General features: G+C 43.7%; 1 protein-coding gene across 5 annotated transcripts in view; it reads left to right on the forward strand.

Moving 5' to 3' along the window:
• The window catches only part of RIPOR2 (RHO family interacting cell polarization regulator 2), a 68820-nt gene that overhangs the window by 44387 nt on the left and 10697 nt on the right, over positions 1-13736 (forward strand). For 3 of the 5 annotated variants that reach the window (XM_059473481.1, XM_059473489.1, XM_059473500.1), the window contains exons 9-15: positions 1251-1294; positions 2549-2674; positions 4073-4221; positions 5243-5372; positions 7376-8065; positions 10681-10865; positions 12608-12776. In XM_059473481.1, coding sequence (XP_059329464.1) covers positions 1251-1294; positions 2549-2674; positions 4073-4221; positions 5243-5372; positions 7376-8065; positions 10681-10865; positions 12608-12776 — 1493 coding nt within the window. Of the gene's footprint in view, positions 1-1250; positions 1295-2548; positions 2675-4072; positions 4222-5242; positions 5373-5908; positions 6056-7375; positions 8066-10680; positions 10866-12607; positions 12777-13736 lie in introns of all 5 variants that reach the window. The other 2 variants (XM_059473510.1, XM_059473520.1) reach the window with 1 other exon arrangement.

Genomic DNA, 13736 nt, shown 5'->3' on the forward strand with positions numbered 1-13736 from the left:
AAGGGCCTCTCTGAACACTAAGATGAGCAAAGAGAACTATTTTCTGGTCAAAGAAATGGAAGAGGCAGATAAGCAGGGAGAGCCCATGACTGCATGCAGGGATTGAGTTGCTCCTACAGTACAGCTAGCAGAACTAATTCATCCCTGCAAATACAGCCAGGACTCCTAGGGCTCCTCATACTTGCCTTGATTTTAACACACCCCAGTGTGTTCTGTTGGGGCATCCCTCTCTCTGCCTCAGGCTTTTAATGTGGCCTCAAGACGCTTTCTTTGGGCACTGCAACACTAGAGGCATAGATTTAGGCTCACATAGGCAAAGCTGAGTAAGTTTTTATACCAAAACAAGTGCAATGGCTGCATACTGAGGGGAATCTGTGAGAAAGGAGAAGCTCCCTCTGTGGGAAAAACAACCAGTTGAATCCTGTAGAAAAGCAGGTCAGCAGGCCAGGAGAGGGCTGGTAATTCCCCTTGGATTTCAGTGTGGAGCCTCAGGAAACTTTCATTTCATATGCATAGTGCTGATATAAAAATAGCATTGTTATGTCCTACCTTAAAAAAACCCAAAACCAAACATAGATCACAAGTGCTTTGCTGTGCTACTTCTCCCACTCTGGGGAAAAATGGATTAATCTGGTATTACAGATGCCAGTCATATTTTGTGATGCACTTACTATTGAAAGACACTCAGCTATTATGGGAATGATAATGTTATGGAAACACTAAGCAGAAGGAGGCCCTGTTGCTTGCTGTGCCTCTCTGAGGATGTGCTAAAAAGGGATCTGTGTTGAAGTGTGGAGCTGGGTCAGACAGCGTTGAGCAGCACTACAGGGATATCAGCAGCTCGCCTGCACCTCGCCATGGGAGGGGCTCTCAGCTGAGAAGCCAGATGATGTCAGGAAGGTGTTTCTCCTTTTTCTGTTGTTACTATATGAAAGGAAACTTCAGGCTCTAATAGGGAAAAAAGATGGAAGGTATAAATCTTTCATGTGCAAGAAACCACAGCCCAATGAATTTTATATAAATTAAACAAGAAAATAGAAAATTAAGATGGTGGGTTGTCTTGGAGGGTGCACAGGCAGCAGTAAGAGGGGAATATAAACATCAGCTGGGGGGCTGCAGGAGAGTGTTGCTCTCTTCTGTCCAAGTGTGGCAGTGGTGGCCCTGGGCACCCCACTGCACCCCACTTCTGGGCTCAGCCATGCTTGGCAGCCCAGGCCCTCCCACATCCCCTCTGTGTCTTTCCTTCTCAGGTCTGGCTGGCTTCGCTCGGCTCTGCCCAGGAGATCAATACGAGGTATGTCTGCATCGGTTTATTTATTAAATAGCAAAAGAATCAAAAGGAAGGCATAACTCTGCTGCTCTTTATGTCACGATGGATAAAACCTTTTCACATCAGCACCTCAATGAACAGGTATTATTTTTCCCATATATGCTCTGAAAAACCTTGCCTTCTCTGTATGTCTGCTTTTGTCAGGGCATCTGTCAGAAGACCTGGATTTTACATTCAGAGAACTGGGTGATAGCTGTTAGAAGAACTTTGAGCTTTTTTTTTTTTTTAAACTTTTAAAAATCTTATTTTTTACAAAAGTTTCTAGTTCCCCTGGAAAAAATCATATGCCCCATCCCATACACGTAGGGCAAATGGAACACATCCTTGCAAGCATTCTTTACTGAATGCATAGGCTCTACTTCATCATAGAGCTCAGTGGCAGAAAGACACAATAACCATTTCTCAAGACCCAGGTGTTACCTGCTGTGAGGCTGCATCAGGATCTCTGGTCATTGCAGTGTTTCAATAGAGATCATCAGGAGTGTGTTCATTAGAGATGGATTAAAATAAAAGCTCTACCAGAACAGAACTAACCTTGCAAGAAATTTGCAGTGGATTGATAGTGAATCCCTCCAACCAGTATAGTACTTCCTAGCTGCCTCAATCATAGATTCTTTTGTTCCCACTCTCATTCCCTGTGACAAATGACTCCTGCTTCCTCTGTGGGGTCAATTAGTTGGTGCAGGTGTCTCCCAGCTGGCCCAAAGTGGTCTTCCTGCTCTTGATGCTTCAAAGTGGGTTACTGCACTAGGGATGTCATTCATTTCCGTCATCAGACAGCCAAAACCTCACAGCTGGGGAGGTCTCTGATGGGGAATGGCCAAAAGCTTACCTGCTGGAAAGGCAGATGCTCCAACAAGCTGTAGATGTTAGGATAGACCACTGGTGCTTTCATCCTGCCCTCCTAAATCTCCTTTGCCCTGCCACTTTCCCTGTAAGTGGAATTAAATGCCTTGCAGCTTTGTTATGAGTCATCAAGTTACATGTAGTTAAAAACTTGGGTGAGGGGTTTGCTACCAAATGGAGCAATAAGAAGAGGTGAGGGATAGAGATCCTCCAGTAGATTTTTCCTTCTGACTCGATGGGAAGTGGAAGGGCAGCACCTACGCCACCTAACTCTTTCAGCCTTTCTCAGACTCTTTCCCCAGTTCTGTTTCTGATATTTGTGCATCATGAGAACAGATTTCTCAAGAAAATGAGGGGATTTTTCTTTTTCAGATTTTCATGCGTTACGGTCGCCAGCGCTGGAAACTGAAAGGCAAGATAGAAGTGAATGGCAAGCAAAGCTGGGATGGAGAAGAGATGGTTTTCCTCCCTCTCATTGTTGGACTGATCTCCATTAAGGTATGCATGCTGACTCCTTTGCCTGCAAGCAAGGCAGGAGTCAAGAGCCTGCCTTCTCATGCACCATCCGCAAAAACACAAATGCAGATCATTAAACTCTTTAGAAACAAGCCATAATTAGTATTTCTGACACACCTACTAAAGTGCTGTAGTATTGTCCAGTTTAGATACTACAAGACTAATCCATTTGTGAGAGCTGTGGGAGAGATTTTCTTCCCAAACTGGAGTCTTTTCATCACTGTTCCATATCTTCATTGCCCTCAGTGTCCCAACATGGTTTTCTCCTGACTGGAAGTCCATATGCTTTCTTTTCCATAAGCCTTCAACCTAGAGATACCCATTCTCTCATCCCTGTCTAGAAATTGCTCCTAGAAACCATTCCAGATGTCCCTGGTTAGGAAGTTTAAACAGAAGAATGTCTTGAAAGTCTTAGGGGAAATGGCCCTCTTAGACACTGCAAAGACTTTATGAAAAAATATGCAGGTGATTACAAAACCCACTACCAAAATAATCCCAGATGCGTGAGACAGTAGGTTTTCAATGAAAGGCAAGTTGTGACACATGGTGAGTCACTCTCCTCAATCTAACACATAAGTTTAAGGTGGAAAGTTAGGAGAGAACCCCTTTTTATAGTACACAAGAATCCCAGTATTATTAAGGCTAATGTGTATATTCTCTTCCCTTTTTGGACTCTGTCCAAACACTTTCACTTAAAAGGCTCAAGAACTGACTTTCAAGCAAACAGCCAAAGGCTGATTTGTGTAGGAGCTGCATATGGAACTGTCACTCTGAATTCCCAGGCAAATATATCTATAAATATGAATAGTGCTCTACTCCTACTGTAACAACATACACAGAGGTTGTTCCTCAACAGTAGATCTGTAGAAGTCCTCACCAAAGGCCATCCTTGGTGCAAACAATTACATGGCTTCAGAGTTACAAGAGAGAAATACCTAGAAGAGAGCTCCCTTGGGAATTATTAATTAGGCAAGTTACATCAGGAGATTCCCAGTCAGGAATTTGTCAGCTGCTGAGACACTCTATGGCCTCCCTGTTCTCACTCTTCCCTTGAGCTCTGGTTATCATTAGTGCAAAAGATCAAATACAAGACTAGACAGCCCCTTGGTCTAAGCCAGTATGGTTGTCCTCTTCTGACTCCTATAAAAAACATAAAGAAAACATGGAATCATGATCATATGCAACTATGCATTTCCTAAAAATAAACCAAAACAAAACCACCACCAAACCCAGATTTTTTCCTTAAGTAATGCAACAGACAATCATATTTTAGAAGCTCTTTGGCAAGAAGGCCAGGCCAGACAATCAAAACTATTATTTTGGGATTAGGGGTTGCAATGCCTTTTGTGGTCCTAAATATCCTGTTCTCATCTCTTACAGGTCACAGAAGTTAAAGGACTTGCTACTCATATCCTTGTGGGAAGTGTAACCTGTGAGACAAAAGACCTGTTTGCAGCCCGGCCTCAGGTGGTTGCAGTAGACATTAATGACCTTGGCACAGTAAAGCTGAACCTTGAGATCACCTGGTAGTAAGTAGAACTCCTTGGTCACTCAATCAATCAGTCAATCAGCTGTTAAACTTCAGTCAAAGAAAAATGGTTCATCCATGTGGGTAGTTCTCTCGATATTTTTCCCTGCCGAGGAAGATTGTGAAGGAACTGTGGCCCAAGTTTGGTGTATGAGAAATAGTTCATGGTCAGCCACAGTTTGCCTGCTTTTCCTGTGGTGAAAAGGGTTGTGCCTAGTTTCAGCTGTTAAATTAGGTTTGGTAAGAACTGACATTACAAGGTATGGGAACTGCTTAGTGATGATAGATCTCAGAATTGCCCAAAGCTTACTTCAAAGCTTAAAAATGGGATATAACTGAGTCCTCATATATATATATATATATATATAAAATCATATTATGGATTCACACTAGCATAGCAAAGTTCAGGAGCTGGCCCATCTTGAAAAGCTGGCTTTTAAGGGCTTCATACACCACAAGAGTGATGGTAAGTGTCTTGGTGTTTTCTATTCACATTGGTCAGCATAGGTGAGCTGGTAGCCTTAGGATACAAACCCAGTTCTCACTGCATTTTAATGAAATAAGTAAATGTCATTTCTGAAGAAGCATTGATGCATTTAACTTTTTACAATCATGTGTGCTGTTTCTTGTAATGCAATAAACATGAAGCCAGCAATAACAGCTCCTGGTTTCCTTTACAATGCAACAGCTCTATTAATAGTTGAGCACCTTTCTCATTAGTATGTGTGACACTTGGCAACTCAAATTCAAGAATACTTTTCATGTGAGAAGAATAACATCAGCCTACACTACAGAAATTATTTCTGAGGGAACACTTTTATCAGAACCGAAAACCACACTTCTGAGACTGCTGTCTAATTAACAACATTTTCTTTAAACACTTCAGTTTAAAAACTTGCTACCTCTGGGTTTTGATGTGCTAATAAACCACCCTTTCAAAAATGCTTTCTATGGACCTGAAAGTCCCTCTTGCTCAGCCTAACAACCTTTTATTTTCTCCCCTCTTGCTTGTGTATCCGTAGCCCCTTTGATGTTGAAGATTTGACCCCATCCACAGGAAATGTGAGCAAGGCATCTGCTCTCCAGAGGAGAATGTCCATGTACAGCCAAGGCACTCCTGAAACACCAACCTTCAAGGACCACTCATTCTTTGTAAGCTCTGTTTGGCCTCGTGTTTATGTAATGAGAAACCTTAGAGCAGTTCAAACACTGCAAACATTTCACTGCTTTACATGTCTAAGCTTTTTTTGCCCTGGTTCCAGCAGGTTACCCTTACAAATACTTATAAAGCAAGTGCATTCCTAGCTGCTAATCCTAAAAAAAGGTGACTATGATCCTGGCATCTTTGAAACTATGTGGCCAATTAATGCATACCTATCCTTCCTGCCTGACTGCTGTGATGCTTGAATAATCTTTAAAAAATGTGTTTTCATTTTGCAACAGTAGTTAAGCAACTATTATAGCACAAGTATTTTTAAGTATCCTGTGATAAAATTTGCCCCTGTACTGAAGATATTCACAGGGTGTTCCTGCATTTTGCATGAATCGAATTCTGAATGCTTAATCAGGCCATCTGTACAGAGATGAACTTGCAAGTGCTGCATCCCATGCCTGTAACTTAGTACTCTGCTGCAAAGCATTCATTTAACTTGCCCTTCCTCACACCCTCTTTGCTTTAACTGTTGAAGAAATGGCTGCATCCCCTGCAAGACAGGCCAAAGTTGACAATCTTAGATGCTCTTCAAGACACTTTCTTTGACAAGCTTCGTCGCAGTCGCTCTTTTAGTGACCTGCCATCGCTCAGGCTAAGCCCAAAAGCAGGGCTAGAGCTATATGTGAGTCCTGGTTTTTGTTTGGTGAAGGATTTTTTCAGTTCCTGTGTGGCATTTCCATTCCCACGCATGCTTTGTGTGTCGCTCTCTGTTGCAACTCGCTCATTTTGCTGACTGATTAGAGGGCAGGACATAACTGTGAGCCCATGCAGTTCCCATTAAATCAAAATTCCTCTTGGTTTCTACAGAGATAATGATCAGAAGTCAACTGTCTGTGGGCAGAGAGCAGGGCAGGAGTACAAGCCACCAGTGTTCTTAAAGATCACCTGCTACACTGATTGACGGTCTACATTTGCCTAGTAACATGACTTTCAGAAGCTAAAAGCACACCCATGTCAAAGAAAAGAAGAAATAAACCTTTGGCTATGATTATGTTTAGGGACAAAAGCTGCTAATAATACTAGAAAAAAAATTCAAGTTTTGGACACTTAACCCTTAAGCTTAACAACATGTGGATGCCTACAGTTCTTTCCAGCAAATTGTCAGCAAAATAGTAGTTGCCTTCCATCTGTGCCGTGCATTTCCATGAGCTGGCCACATAACAAAGCAGGGTTTGTAGGTTAGATAGGCAGGTTGTGACTCCTATAGTGATTTTTCCCCATGTGTCAGTCAGAGATGAGCATATGTATCTATATCTATATCTGCCCTGATAAGTCTGGAGTTTGCATAGGCTGGTTTTGCTTCTTTAATGAAACACCACCAATTTGGCTGACTCATTTCAACAGAAACTCATGTTGGAGAGAATTCCTGTATAACTCTGGTTCAACAATTGTTACAGACATCCATGCCACGTGCAGGACATTGAATAAAAGGAAATAGCACAGTACTATCACCATTTAACCACCATGACACTAGAGAAACTTGGAGCAAACTGTGTTACATTTTACGAATTACTACTTTAGAAGTCAGAAAATAAGTAGAACAGAAATCTGTAATGAGTAGGAAAATGCAGACAAGGTGGTTTATGTACAATCTTATTAAAAAGAGCCATGATACAGGAACTAGAGCAGTGCACTGGAAATGCAGTTTGAGAGGATATAATAGGGTGAGCAGATTTCATAACTCTCTGGAGATCATTTCCTAGAGCTCTCTTTTTAGCAGAGGCATGGCAGAGCCCAGGTTTTCCAGAAGTTTTCATGCTGAAATTGAGGACCTGTGCCAGATGAAAGCGGAAGTTTGATTTGAAATATTCTTTCCATCTCTCAAGTCTTGAATGCTTCTTTAATCTTTTGCCTTGCCTTTTTCTTTCCTGGGCACATGCTGTTATTTTTTTCCTCTTTCAAATGCTGATTGATAAACACTTTCTCCCTATTATCTTTTCAGTCGAATTTGCCAGATGAAGTCTTTGAAAATGGCACAGCGGCCACTGAGAAGCGGCCTCTCTCCTTCACTTTTGGTGACCTGCCTTATGAAGATGCTGTGCCCCCTGCCAACTCAGCAGAGTCCTCCTGTGCTCACGTCAGCTCCAGCCCTGACATCACTGCCACCCCCAGCCAGCACCGAGCCCTGGGGTCCTCCCAGAGCTCCAGCCTAGACTGTAGCAGCAGCGACTCCCGCAGAGACTCTGTTGCTGAGCCAAAGGACCTGCTGTCCCACGGAGAGGGAGCGGTGGCTGAGAGCAAGAACACCCCCAGGGCAGCTCCTGAAGTTTGCCAAAAGGTCTCTGATGCTGGGAGCGATCATATCTTTGTGGAAACGAGCGTCCCGGTGTCTCTCCTGCAGGACACGGATGAAGGCTCAGAACTCAAGCCTGTGGAGCTGGATACCTATGAGGGCAACATCACAAAGCAGCTGGTCAAAAGGCTTACATCAGCAGAGACACCCCTGACCCCAGAGAGGCTGCCTTGTGAGGGATCCATTAGTGGGGAATCAGAAGGATATAAGTCTTATCTCGATGGAAGCATTGAGGAAGCCTTGCAAGGGCTTCTCTTAGCTCTTGAGCCACATAAAGAGCAGTATAAAGAGTTTCAGGACCTGGATCAAGAAGTGATGCATCTAGATGACATCCTAAAAGTGAGTACAATTTCAGAAAATGCTACCCTAAAGAAAATCTGAGCAGGTACAAACTCCTTGCCTGCCTCGCAAACATCAAAGTAGGCTTTCTGGAGAATAGTAGAATTCCCTGGTAGCAGTAGATTTGCTCCTGCTTGGAGCATCCTTTCACAATGTTGCATTTTTAAACTTTTGTCAGCAATGTGCTTGTCATAGCCTTGTGTCCTCAAGCAACAGAACTTTTATCAAAACCTGGGGGAAAGAGAAAAAGGTGCTGTGACAGAAGGGTAATTAAATTATACCCTTCCCTGAATGCCTTGTGAACCATTGTGAATCACCTCTTGTGAACCCATTGCTTGTGCCATACTGGGGATCAAATATAGCCAAACTTCTGCCTTTGAAATCTATGAGTCACATCCTCAGTGGGTGTACTTTAGCATACTGCCCCTGAACTGCATGGAGCTGTGCAAAACTGCACCAGCTGAGGATCAGGCCTTGTAGCCATACAAGCTGAATTTTCTAAATTGCCAAAGGGATTTAGAAGCACAAGTGTCGCTGAAGGTTGCTGTCCCCCATGTCACGTCAGCATGGCCTTTTCCTTTTTCCCCTCATCCATTTTCATAATGAAAGACATCCTGTCATCACATCAAGATGCAGAGAATAATGTTAAAAATCATAAGAAAAGTGGTTTGCATGTGTGTTGTTAATATGTTTACTGCAGGTCACTGTTACTTGTATCTCCCCTGTGAATAACAACTCGTGACACGTTACTCTGCAAACAGTATTATATGGGAAATAATCATTTCAAATGCTTCATATTCATATGCAAGTTGGTCTGCTAGTCATTTAAGCCTCATTATTCAAAAATATGGCTGAGGAAGAAGCAGGGAATAATTTATTCTTCTGCATTATCTTTTTAAAAGAAACTTTGTTAAACCCCTTATTTCCATTGCATGGTATTTTTCCAAATTAAGCATCTTTTTTTGACAGCCTGCAGCCTCCATTCCTTGCATTATTTATTCCTAGAGAGGTTTGAGCAGGCAAAGGTACCATTACTATTATTTTCTAACTTGGTACAAGAGGATGACTATCCAAAGGGCAGAGAGACACTCTTTATTTAGGCTGCTTTGATCAGAAGTTACAAACAGACAGACATGGGATGGGGGTGAGAGGATGGATGTGTGCAGACAGGATTCCTGCACACTCGAGATGGACGCCTCTTCAGACCTGTGGAAGTCTGGGTGTCACCTGTTGATCAGCTCACAGACTGGCACTCAGCATCACCAGCAGCCATGCAGAAAAGGGCTCCTCATGCAGAAGGGTTGAGCTGGATTCCAGCTGTGGCTGAAGAAACCTCTCCTGGCCATATTGGATGAGCAGAGAAAATGGCCCACATGTTGCTGTTCCTGTCTGCTTGAAGAAGCTGCACTACCAAGCCCTGAAGGAAATGGAAGCTGAAACCATTGGTGCTGCACAAGAAGCAGGATACAGTACTCATCCTCATCACAGATATGTTGGGAATTGTGTCTGATCAGCTATTGACTGTACAGTCAGTTTAAGGACTCAGACATCCTAAGTGCAAGTGTATTACCATTAGTATTGTGTGCAAATGAATTACAAATGGAACTCCAGCTCCCTTCAGCTCTAGAGCAGCTGGTGCTGGATCTGAATTCCTCAGAGGCCAGTGCATTTTTCTGTGAGCTGAGACAAAGTCATGGCTCCTGCTTGGGACTGGAGGATGTGGCCTGTGTAATGACACCAGTGGCTCATGACTGTTTCTGATAAATAATCACATGGTATGAAAGATGTTGAAGTGATTTCACCAACCAATGGAGATGATCCCTCAAGTTACATCTGACTCTTCAGGATAACCCTGGAAGAAATTTTGAGGGCACATGTGGATGAAATGCCACATGGGGCCAGGGTATTTCATACTTCCTACAGCAACAGCAAGGTTCCTTTGCGTTTCTTCCCTGCAGTGAGGTGGGGATGGTTTCCCCCCTCTCTCTAGCACTGTTAATTTATGAGTTACAATACTGCCTTTCTCTGTCGCCTAGGAATCTGATACCTTATTGGCTTTTCCTTGATAATCCATTTGGCTTCAAAGGCCACAAAACTCCTTTCATTCCATTAATAAATGTGCAGCTATGGGATGAAATTCATTCCTGGCTAAGGTCTGTTAGAGTTATGTCTGGAATAAATCAGGTAGTGCCATTGGATATGTATAAATTGGCTTCTGTAGCTAGAACAGCAATTAAGGAATGTGCCTTCCCCTTTCAACTTCCATTGCATTAATTCCCTTCATTCCTTTTGCAAAATGCCGAGAGCTGAGAAACTTGGATTCAAGAAGTTCTTCTCATTTCTATAAAACATGTTGAATTTTGCCTTTGAGGGTTTTCCTTTGGGGAAGAGAGTGGGTAGCATGAGGAGGGGAGGAGGAATGAAAGGCTTTCTCCAGTTCTCAGGCTTTGATTGTATATGCTATGAATATGAAGGCTTGAAATGAAACACCCAATAAAATGAAGTTTTAAAAATAAAATGAAGAATTTGAAGTTTTAAGCTTTATCAATTTTTTTCTTATCTTTCTTGTAGTAGCTAATACCTGGGGTTTTCATTGGTTCGTTCTGCCTTTGCAGTGCAAGCCAGCAGTAAGCCGAAGCAGGTCCTCCAGTTTAAGTCTAACAGTTGAAAGTGCTTTAGAAAGCTTTGATTTCCTGAACACCTCTGACTTTGATGATGAGGATGGTGGTGGTGTGGAGGTTTGTAATGGTGGAGGAGGTGCAGACTCGGTATTTTCAGATACTGAGATTGAGAAGAATAGGTAAGTTTGTAGTACCTGCCAGCTGTGCTTACGCCAAACTGACACCCTGGCTCTTTGTCACTAACAGGGGATCCTGGTGCACAATTTATTCAAGGAAGACTGACTAATCCTTTATGAGTTTTAGGGTCAGAGGGCTCCCCATGGATGCTGCATACAAAATCTTTAGTTTCCAGGACCATTTTTTTTCCTCTGTTGAAATATATGCAATCTGTCCTCCAGAGGAGAAGGGTAAATTAAATTAGGCTGACATCAATACTGGCAGAGCCTCTTCCTTGACATAGGTTTGGACCTGGCTTTCCTTGGATGTAATTACTAATTCCTCTGTGGTTTTTCCCCCCTCCCTTTGTCTTTTCTCTCTAGCCGAATGAGTCTTTGCAGTGGATTAAGCTTGTCAGTAACAATAACACAGGGCCAGATTTAAGCAGCATGATGTAGGTTGCCTTTGGAATGTAAGAGTGATGACTGGTACTCTGTTCATGGCCCTGCGTGTCACCTGCCCTTTTTTCATCACTTTTGGTCTTTCTGAGAAAAAAAAAAAAAAAAAAAAAAAAAAAAAGCAAAAAAAGAGAAAACAAAAAAAGCTGTGGTGTTGTGCCGTGGCCTGCCATTGTTGTGTGACTTTAAGATGCTGTGCTTCAATCATTAGATCTTGAAAGCATGTTTGCCTCCTTTGAGCTGACACGATGCCCAGCAGGCACGTAAGCGGCACTAGAGCTGGAAAAAGAGAAAGGAACACAGTTCCCTCCCTGCCTGTGCTCTCTAGCCAGGGAGCTGTACTACTCACAGCTTGCTTAAAGCAGTTTGAGTGCAGTGAGCAACCACCGTGCTGTTCCCATCATGTCCCCATTCCAGAATAAGACTTGGTGGGAAAAAAAATTTGGGAAATTGTGTTGCTTGCTGAACTGGCACCCTGACCTCAGTCCGGTCTGTGCTGATTTAAGGATCTAGCTTCAACCCGTTAAAATAGAAATTAAAATTTCTTTTTTTCCCCTCTGGCTCATCCCCAGACAGTGCAGATTCCCACTTCCATTTTTAGATGTGTAAGTGTGTGACTCAGTGTAAAGACTGCATGTGTTGAAACTTCTGAACTTGCAGCCAAACACACTTGCCATCTGGGGACTGACCTCAGGCTTTGCATTTAAACATGGGGAGGATCATTTGTGCAGCAACACAATATTGGAAATAATTATTTAAAACACAGACTAGCTCAACACTCTTGCAGAAACAATTTGCAAAGTAAGCTGTACACATTGTGTCTAAAACTGCATATGAAAACATCATGTCTCTTACTTCAGCAGTGGTTTTCCTTCTGCAATGAACCTTAAATTTGACAGCAGGAGGATTCTGCAAGCACAGAGCTGTTCTTAGCAGAAATTGTCATGGTTCTTAATCCAGAGTAACTGGGCAGGTGATTCGTCACAGATGGGAGAAAGCTGTCACCACCAAGGGACAGTAACCACGACAAACCTTGCTGTTGCGGACATCACATCACTCAGGGCAAGCCAGTCAGGGGACAGGTCTGTCCCCTGGATGGGCACGTCCCTCCTGTTCCCAGGCAGGGCAGCCCTGCTCCTTTGTGATATGATGTGCCCATCACCAGGTTTCTGTGCACTTTCAGCTCTTCTGCCGTGCTCTTTGCTCATCCCCTTGTGTGTGAGTGGGGCTGTGGGTGTGGGTGTGTGTCTGCTGTGGCAGCTGCTGGCCCTGCACTGACCTCCTCTTCCTCCCTGCCTCCTCCCCAGTTACAGGACGGAGCACCCAGAAGCCAGAGGCCACCTGAGCGAAGCTCTCACCGAGGACACGGGCGTGGGCACCAGTGTGGCTGGCAGCCCTCTGCCCCTGACCACAGGCAACGACAGCCTGGATATAACCATAGTTAAGCACTTGCAGTACTGCACCCAGCTCATTCAGGTACCAGCCCAGCCTCATTTGGGCATTTATTTTAAATCCTTCCTGCCTGCAGGCTGGCAAGGTCAGCGCTGCTCCTGCGAGGCAGTGGGAGCTCAGGGCTGGCACAGACACCATGCTGGGGTTGGATGGTGACACCCTGACCCCAGCCAGAGGTGCCTCCATCGTTTCCATCCTGGCTGGTTTTGGAGCAGACCTGACCTGTGAACTAAGGGGGGCTTGGCATGAGCTGCCCAGGAGGGCTGAGGGGCAGGGCAGTGGGGACAGGGGCATCCCCTGCTCTGGGTTACATACTCCTGCTGGCTTTGCTGGGAGTGAAGTCAGTTCCCAGTTAAAGCAACCTGTGTCTTCAGGGGTAAAACAGGAACCCCATCTCCACTGTTTAACTGAGCCCCAGATGAGCCTGCAGCGTTCAAGAGCAGAGATGAATTTTTGCACGTGGTGCAGAGAGATTCTGTCTGCAATAGGCACGGTGAAGGCAGCATGAGACACCTCCTCTGGGACATCAAAATTGTCAGTTCATGCTCACAACTAGAGGGGCTTTTCTGTAGACTTTTTTTTCAGAGCTCATGCACAGCAAATGCGAATTTAAACATCCAGTAAGTGAGGTTATCAGGATTTTCCTGACAAATCAAAACATGCTGCAACTTCCTTGTCACAATTATTTTACTCTTCCATCTTATTTATAATTAGCTTTTTTTTCCCCAAAAGCTTGTTGAAGCAGGAGAGCGTGAGCCTGATTCCAGCACCCTTAGTGCTGAGCCAGAAACTCTGCTGACTCACACTATGAGGAAAAGGGAGGTTTTTTGGTTTCAATACAAGAGTATACAGTAAATATGCAGGTGAGCAAGGTGAACTTGAACCACATCCACACACACAGCAGATCTGATATGAATATTATTTACATAAACTGCTGAAGAAGATGTAGATAGCAGCAGCAGGGAGTATTAGCAAGGATTAATT

Source organism: Ammospiza nelsoni, chromosome 1 (genome assembly GCF_027579445.1).
Source record: "Ammospiza nelsoni isolate bAmmNel1 chromosome 1, bAmmNel1.pri, whole genome shotgun sequence".
Taxonomy (NCBI): Eukaryota; Metazoa; Chordata; class Aves; order Passeriformes; family Passerellidae; genus Ammospiza; species Ammospiza nelsoni.